Here is a 16,561-nt window from a genome sequence, read left to right as displayed (position 1 = left end):
TTGGATGTGAAAAAGCTTTGCTAAAGGTGTCACGTTCCTGACCTGTTTTCTGTTGTTTTGTATGTGTGTGATGGTCAGGGCGTGAGTTTTGGGTGGGCATTCTATGTTGTGTGTTTCTATGTTGGTTTAGGGTTGCCTGGTATGGCTCTTAATTAGAGGCAGGTGTTTTGCGTTCCTCTAATTAAGAGTCATATTTAGGTAGGTTGTTTCACTGTGTTCGTTGTGGGTGGTTGTTACCTGTCTCTGTGTTTGTGTTCTGCACCAGATAGGTCTGTATCGGTTTTGCACGTTTGTTATTTTGTAAGTTGTTTGTAGTGTTCACTTGTTCTTATAATTAAACATGTTGAGCACTGGCTACGCTGCATTTTGGTCCTCTCCTTCACCCCAGGAAGAAAACCTTTACAGAACCACCCACCAAACCAGGACCAAGCAGCGTAGCAACGGGGAGCAGCAGCGGCCCAGTACACAGGACTACTGGACACAGGAGGAATGGTCTTGGGAGATCATGGACGGAAAAGGACCCTGGGGAAGGGTTGGAGAGAATCGCCGCTCTCGGGAGGTGAAGGAGGCAGCCACAGCCCAGGAGCGGTGGATTGAGGAGGCAGCACGTAAGAGAGGCTGGAAGCCCGAGAGGCTCACCCAAAAATTTCTTGGGGGGGGGCTAAAGGGGTGTGTGGCGAAGCCGGGTTGGATACCTGAGCCAACTCCCCGGGCTTGCCGTGGAGTGAGAGAGCGTCGTACTGGTCAGACACCGTGTTATGCGGTAAAGCGCACGGTGTCCCCAGTACGCGTGCTTAGCCCAGTGCGGGCTATTCCACCTTGCCGCACTGGGAGGGCTAGGTTGGGCATCGAGCCGAGTGCCATGAAGCCGGCCCAACGTATCTGGTCTCCAGTACGTCTCCTCGGGCCGGCGTACATGGCACCAGCCTTACAGGTGGTGTCCCCGGTTCGCCTGCATAGCCCAGTGCGGGCTATTCCACCTCGCCGCACTGGCAGGGCTACGGGGACCATTCAACCTGGTAAGGTTGGGGAGGCTCGGTGCTCAAGAGCACGTGTCCTCCTTCACGGTCCGGTATATCCGGCGCCACCTTCCCACCCCAGCTCAGTACCACCAGTGCCTACACCACGCACCAGGCTTCCAGTGCATCTCCAGAGCCCTGTTCCTCCTCCACGCACTCTCCCTATGGTGCGTGTCTCCAGCCCAGTGCCTCCAGTTCCGGCACCACGCACCAAGCCTCCTGTGCGTCTCCAGAGCCCTGTACGCACTGTTCCTTCTCCCCGCACTCGCCCTGAGGTGCGTGCCCTCAGCCCGGTACCTCCAGTTCCGGTACCACGCACCAGGCCTAGAGTGCGCCACGAGAGTCCAGTGTGCCCTGTTGTTGTTCCCCGCACTAGCCTGAAGGTGCGTGTCCTTAGCCCGGTACCTCCAGTTCCGGTACCACGCACCAGGCCTACAGTGCGTCTCAGCCGGCCAGAGTTTGCCGTCTGCCCAGCGGCGCCTGAACTGCCCGTCTGCCCAGCGGCGCCTGAACTGCCCGTCTGCCCAGCGGCGCCTGAACTGCCCGTCTGCCCAGCGGCGCCTGAACTGCCCGTCTGCCCAGCGGCGCCTGAACTGCCCGTCTGCCCAGCGGCGTCTGAACTGCCCGTCTGCCCTACGCCGTCTGAACTGTCCGTCTGCCATGAGCCTGCAAAGCCGCCCGTCTGCCATGAGCCTGCAAAGCCGCCCGTCTGCCATGAGCCTACAGAGCCGTCCGCCAGACAGGAGCCGCTAGAGCCGTCCGCCAGACAGGAGCCGCTAGAGCCTTCCGCCAGACCGGATCAGCCAGAGCCTTCCGCCAGACCGGATCAGCCAGAGCCTTCCGCCAGACCGGATCAGCCAGAGCCTTCCGCCAGACCGGATCAGCCAGAGCCTTCCGCCAGACCGGATCAGCCAGAGCCTTCCGCCAGACCGGATCAGCCAGAGCCTTCCGCCAGACCGGATCAGCCAGAGCCTTCCGCCAGACCGGATCAGCCAGAGCCTTCCGCCAGACCGGATCAGCCAGAGCCTTCCGCCAGACCGGATCAGCCAGAGCCTTCCGCCAGACCGGATCAGCCAGAGCCTTCCGCCAGACCGGATCAGCCAGAGCCTTCCGTCAGCCCGGACCTGCCAGAGTCCCTCAGCCCGGACCTGCCAGAGTCCCTCAGCCCGGACCTGCCAGAGTCCCTCAGCCCGGACCTGCCAGAGTCCCTCAGCCCGGACCTGCCAGAGTCCCTCAGCCCGGACCTGCCAGAGTCCCTCAGCCAGGACCTGCCAGAGTCCCTCAGCCAGGACCTGCCAGAGTCCCTCAGCCAGGACCTGCCGCCCCTTATCCCGGTGCTGCCCCTTATCCCGGTGCTGCCCCTTCATTTAGGTGGTTTTAGTTGGAGGGTGGTCATTGGGAGGGGGATACAGAAGCGGGGAGTGACTATGGTGGTGTGGGGACAGCGTCCGGAGCCTGAGCCACCACCGTGGTCAGATGCCCACCCAGACCCTCCCCTGGACTTTGTGCTGGTGCGCCCGGCGTTCGCACCTTGAGGGGGGGGTTCTGTCACGTTCCTGACCTGTTTTCTGTTTTGTATGTGTGTGATGGTCAGGGCGTGAGTTTTGGGTGGGCATTCTATGTTGTGTGTTTCTATGTTGGTTTAGGGTTGCCTGGTATGGCTCTTAATTAGAGGCAGGTGTTTTGCGTTCCTCTAATTAAGAGTCATATTTAGGTAGGTTGTTTCACTGTGTTCGTTGTGGGTGGTTGTTACCTGTCTCTGTGTTTGTGTTCTGCACCAGATAGGTCTGTATCGGTTTTGCACGTTTGTTATTTTGTAAGTTGTTTGTAGTGTTCACTTGTTCTTATAATTAAACATGTTGAGCACTGGCTACGCTGCATTTTGGTCCTCCTTCACCCCAGGAAGAAAACCTTTACAAAAGGAGTCTCTTGGCTTGGCTAGATGTGCGACACTACTGATTACATATTTTTAAGAAAACGTGTTGACAATAAATACATTTGTGACAAAGGTATACAATAACCACTAGTTAAGACAAAGAGTTTATTGTACTGAATAAGTGGAACTAGATTTATGAAATAAATTGTGAAATTAAAATAATTGCCCCACTAATTTTTAAAAATGTTTTACAGATCATGCAAACTTTCATTAGAGCCTAGATGTCAGATAGTCATGTATAAAAATGAAAGATACTTGTTTTACATTTGTCGGCCTATGTTGTAGCCTATTAAGTTTGTATGTCAGGGTGGTATAGCGTCTTTTATAGGGTCCCATTTTGGAATTGAGAAAGGGGCAAGAGCAGAGAGAGTTTGGGATGTTTTTCTGTCAAACTGTCGACATTCATGGGTTAATAATTTGTCATTTCTTCTCATGCTGCTGATGGCAACAGTGCGCGAAATATTCAGTTATGTACACTCGAGGATACCCTACCGAACTCAACTCTTGCAACTTTGCGCCCACTGATGTTCTTTTGAGTTTTCATCTGATTATCTGTCAGTTATAAATTATACTTCAACTTATTTTCGGTTATTTTTTCATAGGTTTCAAAACGATTAAAATAAAGCGGAGGGGAACGAGTCGACTGCGCCTTGCAAAACTAACTTGTGTAATATGTGAGGCTTGTACTCCTACTGCGTGCTGTGTATTCGCACTGGATCTCTCTCACTGACTGGCAACGTGAGACCACTGGCAACATAACGTTTTTTATCTCGGAGACAAAAGTAAATGACCATGGGGAAAGTGGATTTAAAAATCTGTATTTTCTTTTTCATCATCATCTCAGTCCAGTGGGGATTTTCAGAGGAATTTGGAGCACACCAGGGAGCAAAAGATATACTTTTACAGGTGAGAAGGATTGAAAATTCCTATGGGACTGGACTAATATTGGAAATTATTTTATATTTCTATGGGACTGAATTAATATTGGAAACTTGAAAAACAGGTTACTCAGTCAAGACAGCCTCAAAAATCATGTCTTTTTTCTTCATAATTTATCCATGGTCAGCTTTCCCCCCCCCTTATACTATGCTACATTCCTTTTTGCACTCAATATGTAATTTTTGCACTCAAGTGAGGGTGTAACTTTACTGCACATTACTTTGGGATACAGTGCCTTCAGAAAGTATTCATACCCTTGACTTATTCCACATTTTGTTGTGTTACTGCCTACATTCAAAATAGATTCAATATATATTTTTCTACCCCATCTACACATAATACCCCATAATGACAAAATGAAAACATGTTTTTAGAATTGTTTTGCAAATGTATTGAAGAAGAAATACAGAAATATCTCATTTACATAAGTATTCACACCCCTGAATCAATACATGTTAGAATCACCTTTGAAGCAGGTTTTCCTCTAGGATTTTGCCTGTGCTTAGCTCTATTCCGTTTCAGGGATGTGTTTCGTTGGTTTGCCCCAAATATAACGCTTTGTATTCAGGACAAGTTCATTTCTTTGCCAAATTGTTTGCAGTTTTACTTTAGTGCCTTATTGCAAACAGGATGTATGTTTTTGAATATTTTATTCTGGGTTAGTATTATGGAGTAACTACAATGTTGTTGATCCATCCTCAGTTTTCTCCTATCCCAGCCATTAAACTCTGTAACTATTTTAAAGTCACCATTGGCCTCATGGTGAAATCACTGAGTGGTTTTCTTCCTCTCCAGCAACTGAGTTAGGAAGGATGCCTGTATCTTTGTAGTGACAAAGTGTAATAAATAACTTTCCATGCTGAAAGGAAGATTCCATTTCTGTTTTTATTTTTTTGTTGCCATCTACCAATATGTGACCTTCTTTGCGAGGCATTGGAAAACCTCCCTGGTCTTTTTTGTTGAATCGTTGTTTGAAATACACTGGTGTACAAAGATGAGGTAGTCATTCAAAAATAATGTTAAACACTATTATTGCACACAGAGTGAGTCAATGCGAGTCAATTGGCTATTTCAGGCACACCCGTTGCTGATAATTGAGCACACAGCCATGCAATCTCCATAGACAAACATTGGCAGTAGAATGGCCTTACTGAAGAGCTCAGTGACTTTCAACGTGGCACCGTCATAGGATGCCACCTTTCCAACAAGTCAGTTTGTAAAATTTCTGCCCTGCTAGAGCTGCCCCGGTCAACTGTAAGTGTTTTTATTGTGAAGTGGAAACGTCTAGGCCACACAAGCTCACATAACAGGACCGCCGAGTGCAAAAGTGCGTAACGTGTAAAAATCGTCTGTCCTCGGTTGCAACACTCACTACCGAGTTCCAAACTGTCTCTGGAAGCAACGTCAGCACAAAAACTGTTAGTTGGGAGCTTCATGAAATTGGTTTCCATGGCCGAGCAGCCGCACACAAGCCTAAGAGCACGAAGCGTCGGCTGGAGTGATGTAAAGCTCACCGCCATTGGACTCTGAAGCAGTCGAAATGTGTTCTCTGGAGTTTCTCTGGAGCTTCACCATCTGGCAGTCCAACGGACGAATCTGGGTTTGGTGAATGCCAGGAGAAAGCTACCTGCCCCAATGCATGGAACAAACTGTAAAGTTTGGTGGAGGAGGAATAATGGTCTGAGGTTGTTTTTCATGTTCGAGCTAGGCCCCTTAGTTCCAATGAAGGGAAATCTTAACGCTACCGCATACAATGACATTCTAGAAGATTCTATGCTTCCAACTTTGTTGCAACAGTTTGGGGAAGGCCCTTTCCTGTTTCAGCATGACAATGCCCCTGTGCACAAAGCGAGGTCCATACAGAAATGGTTTGTCGAGATCAGTGTGGAAGAACTTGACTGGCCTGCACAGAGACCTGACCTCAACCCCATTTAACACCTTTGGGATGAATTGGAACGCTGACTGCGAGTCAGGCCTAATCACCCACAGTGCCTGACTTCACTAATGCGATTGTGGCTGAATGGAAGTCCCCGCAGAAATGTTTCAACATCTAGTGGAAAGCCTTCACAGTAGAGTGGAGGCTGTTATAGCAGCAAAGGGGGGACCAACTCCATATTAATGCCCATGATTTTGGAATGAGATGTTCGACGAGCAGGTATCCACATACTTTGGGCAATGTAGTGTAATTCTACTTAGACATTTGTGCCATTGGCACAAAATCTCAATTTATTATATTTTAAATTCAGGCAGTAACACAACAAAATGTGGAAAAAGTCAAAGGTTGTGAATACTTTCTGAAGGCACTGCATATGGCAGATGTGGATACGATTATGAAGTGGAAACACATAATAACATAATGACACATAATATAGCCTACATTTACATTCATTTAAAATAACGTTTCTATTTCACCCGAAAAATTATATTAAAATTGTCACTGAAGAATGAACCCCAGCCTGCAAATTAAAATGTTTTCCTCTCGTTAAAGGTATTTGAATGTGTTGTATATCTTGGATATGTGGTAAAGTATTAACACAACAATGATTTGTGATCAAAATGAACATTTGAAACCGAACCTGCACCTCTGTGTGCAGTGAAAGCATTTATTTAAAGTTACCCCTTCATTCATGAATAGCTTCGATTCATCTTATTTTGACACAGAAATATTGACCCAACACCACACATAGATTCTGGAGATTAATTTAAAAGGAGGGCATTTTGTAAGGTAACTACAATACTTGTTAGAATTTTGTCACTTTTCCAAGTCAAGTTCTCCTATTTAATACAACTTATTATTGTAGATAAGGACCTAAATGTACTAACTTACATTTTAAATCATCTTCTTTCCCATACAGTGATAGAAAATTGTGTGGAAGGTTAGACATTTTGGAATAATGATGGCTTTAGGGCAACTCTGTGGTCTTAAGTCACTACTAAGCAAGCTTTTATGAATCTATTAAGATTTTAAAGCTTTGCACAATGTTCAGAAGGCATCAGCTTGTTTTGATTACATTTTTCCAAACTACAGGACTCCAGCAATCTGTTACTGTCAGGGCACTGGTGTGAATAAATGTTCCTTACTGCTGCGCTCAATCCCATAGTTAGGATTCATTACACTTTTATTAACTTTCTCTCTGTTATTTTCTCTCCAGAGAGTGAGACGCCAGAGCAAAGCAGCTAAATCTGTGGTGAGTATGAGCTACATGAAACAGCCTATTGTTCATGACCCAGTCCCAGTGGAATGTGTCATAAGCAAAACAAAACATTCAAATCAGGGATATCTGGCTAGCGACAAAAGTGGCGGCTTGGGCCCCGCGTGACTAACAAAATCATTTGGGCCCCCTGGAGGTCAAGGCCCTTGGGCACGTGCCCTGCCTGCCAGGTCGATAATTCAGCCACAATTAATACAAGTTTACTGTAGATACTGTCGCTGGCTAGACTAACTAGACTAATTTACCAATCCATTTTTATTTTTTACTAACCGGGTAATTGAGTGACTGTCAGTGAGTGACATATAACAAGAGGAAAACTCATCAGTAAATTGAGTCCCCCCCACCAAAAAAGTAGCTACGTCCCTGCTGACAGTCACTCAATTAGCCAGTGGTTAACTACTTAAGTAGTTTTTTGGGGTATCTGGACTTTTTTGCCAACTTTTACTTTTATTTCATTACATTCCTAAAGAAAATAATGTACTTTTTACTTCATACATTTTCCCTGACGCCCAAAACTACTCGTTACAATTTGACAGGAAAATGGTCCAATTCACGCACTTATCAAGAGAACCTCCCTGGTCATCCCTACTGCCTCTGATCAGGCAGACTCACTAATCACAAATGTTTCGTTTGTAAATAATGTCTGAGTGTTGGAGTGTACCCCTGGCTATCTGTAAATGAAAAAATTGAATTGTTCCGTCTGGTTTGCTTAATATAAGGAATTTATACTTTTACTTTGACTTTTGATACTTAAGTATATTTTAACAGTTCCATTTACTTTTGATACTTGAGTATATTTAAAACCAAATACTTTTAGACTTTTACCGAAGTAGTATTTTACTGGGTGATTTTCACTTTAACTTGAGTCATATTCTATTATGGTATCTTTACTTTTACTCAAGTATAGTAATTGAGTACTTTTTTCACCACTAGCCCATGTCAGCAACATTTTATAGATGGCTTTAAAACTGCTAAATGTTCTCTCCGTCCCATAGCATAATGTGAAGAAATGCAGGAAATTAGCTGTAAAAGTGCAACATTTTCTCTCCATCTCATAGGAAAATGTTTAGAACTGTATTAAATATGCTTTAAAACTGAATTTCTTTCTCTCAGACCCATGGCAAAATGAATAGAATTGCATGAAATTAGATTTAAAACTGCAAAATGTTTTCTCTGCCCCATGGAGGCATTTGTAGAGTTGCAGAAATGTTCCTTTAAAACATTTTTCTCAACGCCCCATGCTATTCCATATTGGTTCAACGTAATTTTTTGGAAATAACTTTTCTTTTTGAAAATTCTAGTGTCAAAATTGACTACAAAGTGTAAAATAGGATAATTTTGGTCATAAAGTTAATCTCGTAAAAACTGAAATTTGCGAGATGATTGGGAATTATTTTATGTCACGCAATGAATGGTCTCATAACAGTTTTCCATTGGTTGGGTTTGTTTTAATCCTGCCCACCTGCTCACAGCTGGCAGCACCCAATAAATATCCCTATGGGGCTAGTGAGGGACCATCAGTAAATTACACACTGTACATACATGGGACAATATTGTTAAAGGTCAATATCTACAAATAACAATGACTTCAAAACCTCAAACCAACTACAAATTGTAGAAATGCATATTCAAATATTGAAAGCATTTAATGTGACAACTGACAAATGTGCAACATGAAAATGTTGTCCCATTTACATTGTGTAGTTCATTGACTGTTCCTAACTAGCCCCAGAGCTAGGCTATTCAAAGTCAAAACAACTTTGCCACGGTCGCACACCAGCCGGCTGAAGCTAATTGGCTAAATAATTTGGCTTACGCTTCCCACCTGCGAACACACACAAGAGACACCCACATCAAACCAAACCCTGAACCAACTCATATTTGAATTCAGTTTCTTAATGAACCAAATATAAAACAAAGCCACATCAGGAAATGGATAGCAACATAATGATTAAAGACACTAATATTAGGTTAGGAAAAAGTCATGCTGCAAGTGAAGATCTACCTATCACTCTCATTGCAATCTGTAGTTATAACCTGTGTGCCACACAGAGTAAGAAACCATGCAGTACTCAATGGAGGCAACACTTTATTTGACGCTTTGAATGTTGCCAGTGACAGAATGTAAATCATCCATTATTACTCTAACGTGATAGGTCTCTGATGTGTCAGAAATCTTGTCCACTGTCTTTGATACCAGTGAGTAACATCTGTCTGTCTGTCTGTCTGTCTGTCTGTCTGTCTGTCTGTCTGTCTGTCTGTCTGTCTGTCTGTCTGTCTGTCTGTCTGTCTGTCTGTCTGTCTGTCTGTCTGTCTGTCTGTCTGTCTGTCTGTCTGTCTGTCTGTCTGTCTGTCTGTCTGTCTGTCTGTCTGTCTGTCTGTCTGTCTGTCTGTCTGTCTGTCTGTCTGTCTGTCTTTCTGTTTGTCTGTTTGTCTGTGTGTGTGTGTGTGTGTGTGTGTGTGTGTGTGTGTGTGTGTGTGTGTGTGTGTGTGTGTGTGTGTGTCCTGGCCTATCAGTAATGTGGCCCAGCTGACCAGATTGGTCTCAGCAGGGCCCAGAATTAGCCAAGTAAACAAGGGGGTGGGAGGGATATCTTGCAGAGTGTGGTTTAGTATCATTTGTCTAAACTTGTCAAGCCACTGAAGCCAGGGTAAAAAGCCCAGTAATACTTGGATTTCCAATTCCAAAAGAGCCTGACCAGGACTCAAACCTGGGTCTTCTCAACTGTCAGTCAAACAGCCATTACACCAAGAAGTCCAAAGCTCTTCATGAGGTCGCTATTGGTTTTGTACTAGGGTAGCTATATGAAGATTTCATCAGATCAAATGTAAATGTTCCTTGCTGAAGGTTTGGTGTGTCTTGTGTGTTCACAGCTGAAGGTGACAGACTACCATGTGAGGTGTTCTGTCGTGTCTCGCTATGCCCACACCACAATCCAGAGCTCTGTGTGGAACCAGCTACCTGTCACCAAGGAGGCAGCCTTTGAGGTGGACCTGCCCTCTGCTGCATTCATCTCCAACTTCACCATGTGAGTCAGAATCACACGCTTCAAGTCAAGTTTACTTTATTATTCTCTCTCTCTCTCTCTCTCTCTCTCTCTCTCTCTCTCTCTCTCTCTCTCTCTCTCTCTCTCTCTCTCTCTCTCTCTCTCTCTCTCTCTCTCTCTCTCTCTCTCTCTCTCTCTCTCTTTCCCCTCTTGTGTTCTTATAAGACACCTCATCACAGGTAGTGGGCATGTAATCAAATTAATTGTTCTTTCCCTTGGAATGATATCCTTCTTGCCTGGGTCCCAGTTTGTTTCTGCTCCCTTGCCAACTCCTTATGCTTGACAATGAGGGACGAGGAGTTGGCATTATAGCACAAACAGACTGGCACTCAGGCTATTGTCCTTCAGGATCAAAAGGACTTTTATTTTCAACTGTGAAGGGGATCGTTCACATGCGGGAGACAGTATGACTCACCTCAGAGAGTATAACATTAAATTAGTACATAGAAATTTAGAAAAAGCAGGGTAAAATAAGGTAGTAAATAAACTAAACAAATCCTGAATACCAGTCAGGTCAGTGGTTCCAAATAAAAACTTCAAAGGAATTATGTCAGGAACTGACATTCTGTCCAGTGTGGAAAGGAGACACATAATTTGATTACTAAGAGGGCAGAAAACTACTCTCCCACTCTCCTTTAAAAAAAACTAGAAATATAAACAAGATTAAAAAAGTCAACATTACAGACCCAACAAGGAACCGTAGTCTGTAGTTGGGTTTGGGAGGAGAAGCGGCTCAGAAGGGGGAAGAGTCGGAGGGACCTTAGAAGCAGATGAATACCCGGCTTTATAAATGTACGTCGGAAAGTTATAAGAAAAAATGACATGAGGTTGGTCTGTTTTCTTCCCCCTCTCTCTCCTGCGGAGTTTACCAAGGCCCTGAGCCAAGGTGCACGCTCACACATACAACTACATACTGACACACAGCCTACACACGTCACGCACAGACCCATTTACATGTAGTTTTAGTTTAACTAGTTTAATAATCTCATAATCTCTTTTACTGTCAGTCACACACACACACACACAACACACACTCGACACACTCTCGACACACTCGCCTGCTTGTCACCAACTAACTCGGAAAATAGCCGTGCGACTCTATTTCTTTAGTTCAGTGGCGTTTCTCAACGTGGGACTGAGGGCCTTGTGTTCTGTGTGTAGGTCAATCAATTGCAGCCGTTCCCAGTTCCCACTCCCTCTCAGCTACACATACATACAGGCCGCTATATTTTCCACCCTGATAAAACCAACATTCCATTCTGCTCTGTGTCTGAAACAAGACTTGCTTCAAGGCTGCAGTTTATTTTGGTTGGTCCCTGTTGGTTTTTATTTTAATATATTTGTTCAAAGGACCTTATTTTAGCACAGAAACTGTATGATTGGGATTAAGGTCTATGTGTGAGCTCTGGTCCAGTTTGATTGGGAAATGGTTGAGAAATTGTTGGGTGTAGATTCTCCAGGGGCCATGGATGGGGTTTCCAAGTGTTACTCGATCTCTTTCCAGTAGTCAGGTGTGGGTCCCAAATTCCACTCTATTCCCTATATACAGTGCCTTTGGAAAGTATTCAGATCCCTTGACTTTATCCACATTTTGTTACATTACAGCCTTATTTTTCCTGATAAATCTACACACAATACCCCATAATGACAATCCGAAAACAGGCCCTTTAGAAAAAACTGAAATACCTTATTTACATAAGTATTCAGACCCTTTGCTATGAGACTCGAAATTGAGCTCAGGTGCATCCTGTTTCCATTGATCATCCTTAAGATGTTTTTACAACTTGATTGGAATCCACCACCGGAATCCATCCGGCCAAACTTAGAAATTGGAGGAGAAGAGCCTTGCTCAGGTAGGTGACCAAGAACTCAATGGTCACTCTGACAGAGCTCCAGAGTTCCTCTGTGGAGATGGGAGATCTTCCAGAAGGACAACTATCTCTGCAGCACTCCACCAATCAGGCCTTTATGGTAAAGTGGCCAGGCGGAAGCTACTCCTCAGTAAAAAGCACATGACAGCCCGCTTGGAGTTTGCCAAAAGGCACCTAAAGACTCTTACACCATGACAAACAAGATTCTCTGGTCTGATGAAACCAAGATTAAACTCTTTGGCCTGAATGCCAAGTGTCACGTCTGGAGGAAACCTGGCTCCATCCTCCTCTGTGGAGATGGGAGAACCTTCCAGAAGGACAACCATTAGGATCGATCTTCTTTCGAGAATAAAACACACAGAGACGCATACAAAGCTCTCCCTCGCCTTGGCAAATCTGACCATAATTCTATCCTCCTGATTCCTGCTTACAAGCAAAAATTAAAGCAGGAAGCACCAGTGACTAGATCAATAACAAGTGGTCAGATGAAGCAGATGCTAAGCCACAGGACTGTTTTGCTAGCCCAGACTGTAATATGTTCCGGGATTCCTCCGATGGCATTGAGGAGTACACCACATCAGTAATTGGCTTCATCAATAAGTGCATAGATGACGTCGTCCCCACAGTGACCGTACGTACATACCCCAACCAGAAGCCATGGATTACAGGCAAAATCCGCACTGAGCTAAATGGTAGAGCTGCCGCTTTCAAGGAGTGGGACTCTAACCCGGAAACTTACAAGAAATCCTGCTATGCCCTCAGACGAACCATCAAACAGGCAAAGCGTCAATACAGGACTAAGATAGAATCGTACTACACCGGCTCTGACACTTGTCGGATGTGGCAGGGCTTGCAAACATTCACAAGGCTGCGGGGCCAGATGGATTACCAGGACGTGTACTGTGAGCATGCGCTGACCAACTGGCAAGTGTCTTCACTGACATTTCAATCTCTCAGTGTTCGAGTCTATAATACCAACATGTTTTAAGCAGACCACCATAGTGCCTGGGCCCAAGAACACTAAGGGAACCTGCCCAAATGACTACCGACCCATAGCACTCATGTCTGTAGCCATGAAGTGCTTTGAAAGGCTGGTCATGGCTCACATCAACACCATTATCCCAGAAACCCTAGACCCACTATAATTTGCATACCGCCCCAACAGATCCACAGATGATGCAATCTCTATTGCACTCCACACTGCCCTTTCCCACCTGGACAAAAGGAACACCTATGTGAGAATGCTATTCATTGACTACAGCTCAGCTTTCAACACCATAGTGCCCTCAAAGCTCATCACTAAGCTAAGGACCAATAGACTAAACACCTCCCTCTGCAACTGAATCCTGGACTTCCTGACGGGCCGCCCCCAGGTGGTAAGGGTAGGTAACAACACATCCACCACGCTGATCCTCAACAGAGGGGCCCCTCAGGGGTGCTTGCGCAGTCCCCTCCTGTTCTCCCTGTTCACTCATGACTGCACGGCCAGGCACGACTCCAACACCATCATTACGTTTGCCGATGACATAATAGCCTGATCACCGACAATGACGAGACAGCCTATATGGAGGAGGTCAGAGACCTGGTCGTGTGGTGCTAGGACAACAACCTCTCCCTCAACGTGATCAAGACAAAGAAGATAATTGTGGACTACAGGAAAAAGAGGACCGAGCACGCCTCCGTTCTCATCGACAGGGCTGCAGTGGAGCAGGTTGAGGAGCTTCAAGTTCCTTGGTGTCCACATCACCAACAAATTAACATGGTCCAAGCACACCCTCCACACAGACAGTCGTGTGGAGGGCGCGACAAAACCTATTCCCCCTCAGGAGACTGAAATGATTTGGCATGAGTCCTCAGATCCTCAAAATGTTCTACAGCTGCATCATCGAGAGCATCCTGACTGGTTGCATCACTGCCTGGTATGGCAACTGCTCGGCCGCCGACCGCAAGGCACTACAGAGGGTAGTGCGATTAGCCCAGTACATCACTGGGGCTAAGCTTCCTGCCATCCAGGACCTCTATACCAGGCGGTGTCAGAGGAAGGCCCTAAAAATTGTCAAAGACTCCAGCCACCCTAGTCATAGATTGTTCTCTCTTCTACTGCATGGCAAGCGGTCATTTTGGACATTTTTCAAAAAATCTTTAAAAAACGACAGAGTCCCACTTCTCTCATGTCACCATCGAGCAATGGAGAGGAACCATTATCACTGCCCGGCCATTTCACCAAGATGAAATTATTTTTTAAATGGATGGATGGCACAACTAAGTTTGTTAATTTGTGTTTTTTTAAAGTTTCTAGAAGCGAAGAAGCAGGGTGTTCCATGATGTCATATCCTGTGTTTAATCGATTGGTTGCTTACTGTGTAATCTGCATTGCCATTGGCTAGTTATGACTGGTTAATCACTTTGTTTTTGTCATTGTTTTTGTTCATCGGGCCAGTCAATTTTGCATTTCTTCAGTTTTTTTGAGCATGGCAAATTCGTGATGGTAAATGCCTATTGAAACATATTGCAAATGGACAGTACATTTGCAATAAGATTCAACAGTGAAAAAACATCACCAAATGGACATGATGAAATCAACACAACGAGCGATGGAGAGGAACCACTATCACTGCCCGGCCATCCCGAGTTCATCGGGCCAGTCAATTTTGCATTTCTGCAGTACTTTTGAGCATGTCAAATTCGTGATGGTAAATACCCATTGAAACATATTGCAAATGGACAGCCGTGCACCTGGTGATTGGAATGTGTTACCAGGAACACATTTTAAAATGTTTTTTAATGCCTTTAGGGGGGCGCAAGGGGTCTACAGTTGGGTAGGGAGCACCCCCCACCCGGGCCCCTGGTCATTTTGGAGATTTTTCAAAATATTGTTAAAAAACAACAGAGTCTCACTTCTCCCTCATCATACATGACAAATAGACCATCTAGGTTGATTAATGGCTTAACATAGTGCTATATTTCATTTGGGCAGTATGAATGCCATTTGGACACGGTTCACTGACTTTTGGGTTTGGAAACCGACTTCCTGTGATCGTACGTGGCAAATGGACATAACATCCTGATTTGGCACTTTTAATACTTTCATATTGCTTTTGGACGTTTCTTATGGCATTTGGCAATGGTTCACTGACTTTTGACTTCGACTTTTGACTTCCTCATATTGCAAATGGACAAAACATATGCCTTATGGACAAGTTAAAAAAAATATGACAATAAAATATGACAATGGTATGTTCACACAGTTCTTATACATGTATAATTGACAAATAAAATCGAAAGAATTTCGAAAAACTGTCCAGAAAGCACTTTTTTAGAGGGTGATAAATTATTTATTTTTTTCTTCAGATTTTCAATGCTAATGCATTCAATGCTAATGCAGTACGCCACAGGATGTTTTTGTGCTGGTCAAGGGCAGTCAAGTCTGGAGTGAACCAAGGGCTATATCTGTTCTTAGTTCTACACTTTTTGAATGGGGAGTGCTTATTTAACTTCTTGACGCTAGGGGTCAGATTTTAATTTTAATTTTAAATAACGTTCCCAAGGTAAACGGACTATTTCTCAGGTCCAGATTGTAGAATATGCATATAATTTACAGATTAGGATAGAAAACACTCCAAAGTTTCCAAAACTGTCAAAATATTGTCTGTGAGTATAACAAAACAGATTTTGCAGGCGAAAACCTGAGGAAATCTAACCTGGAAGTGATTTTTTTAAATTATTTTTGATCTGTGTTTCATTTCCAGTCTTTCTTCAATTTAAAGGGGTATCAACCATATTCCTTTTCCAATGGCTTCCTCAGGCTGTGACCAGGCTTTAGACATAGTTTCAGGCTTTTATTTTGAAAAATGAGTGAGATTTTTCAAAACTAGTCAGGTGTCCTTTGATTAGTTCCTGCGCGCCAGAGGGGTAGCTCTCCATTTTCTTTCTCTCTTTTATTGAATAGGTTACGGTCCGGTTGAAATATTATCGATTATGTATGTTAAAAACAACCTGAGGATTGATTATAAAAAACATTTGACATGTTTCTACGAACATTACGGATACTATTTGGAATTTTCGTCGAACGGAACGAGGCTGTAGTTTTCTGAACATAACGCGCAACCCAAATGGCGTTTTTTTGTTATAAAAGTAATATTTATCGAACAAAAATAACATTTATTGTGTAACTGGGAGTCTCGTGAGTGCAAACATCCGAAGACCGCTAGCCGTGGCTAACAAAGACTAGTAGCTAGTTAGCTGGCTAGCTCCTGATGGAAGTTCCAGTTATAAGAATAAAAATAGCAGATCCGTACCACATTGGGTGAGGCGGGTTGCAGGAAACTATATTTAGTTCATAGATAGAAAGTGAGATTAAGATATATACGAATAAGACCGGCTATTTACACGGGATAAGACAAAGACAAACACACGTCCGACTGCTACACCATCTTGTATGGCATTGTGTGTGTGTGCTCAAACACACATGCATGTGGGGGTCTGGGAGAGGAAGTGTGTCGATCTTATGAATGGGCATGTGCCTGAGCTCAATTTT

The 16,561-nt window shown here is 44.3% G+C and overlaps 1 protein-coding gene across 1 annotated transcript in view; it reads left to right on the top strand.

The window, feature by feature from the left end:
* The first annotated feature begins 3,415 nt into the window (after window positions 1–3,415).
* Window positions 3,416–16,561, top strand: part of LOC139557663 (inter-alpha-trypsin inhibitor heavy chain H6-like) — a 40,020-nt gene continuing 26,874 nt past the window's right edge. The window contains exons 1-3 of the mRNA XM_071372747.1: window positions 3,416–3,861; window positions 7,047–7,082; window positions 9,981–10,135. Of these exons, the coding sequence (XP_071228848.1) occupies window positions 3,742–3,861; window positions 7,047–7,082; window positions 9,981–10,135 (311 nt within the window). The 5' untranslated portion in view covers window positions 3,416–3,741. The remainder of the gene's footprint in view (window positions 3,862–7,046; window positions 7,083–9,980; window positions 10,136–16,561) is intronic.

The sequence above is a fragment of the Salvelinus alpinus genome, chromosome 28, assembly GCF_045679555.1.
Source record: "Salvelinus alpinus chromosome 28, SLU_Salpinus.1, whole genome shotgun sequence".
In the NCBI taxonomy this organism is placed as follows: Eukaryota; Metazoa; Chordata; class Actinopteri; order Salmoniformes; family Salmonidae; genus Salvelinus; species Salvelinus alpinus.
The sequence above is the reverse complement of the archived record's forward strand: the minus strand, read 5'-3'. Positions and strand labels throughout refer to the sequence as shown.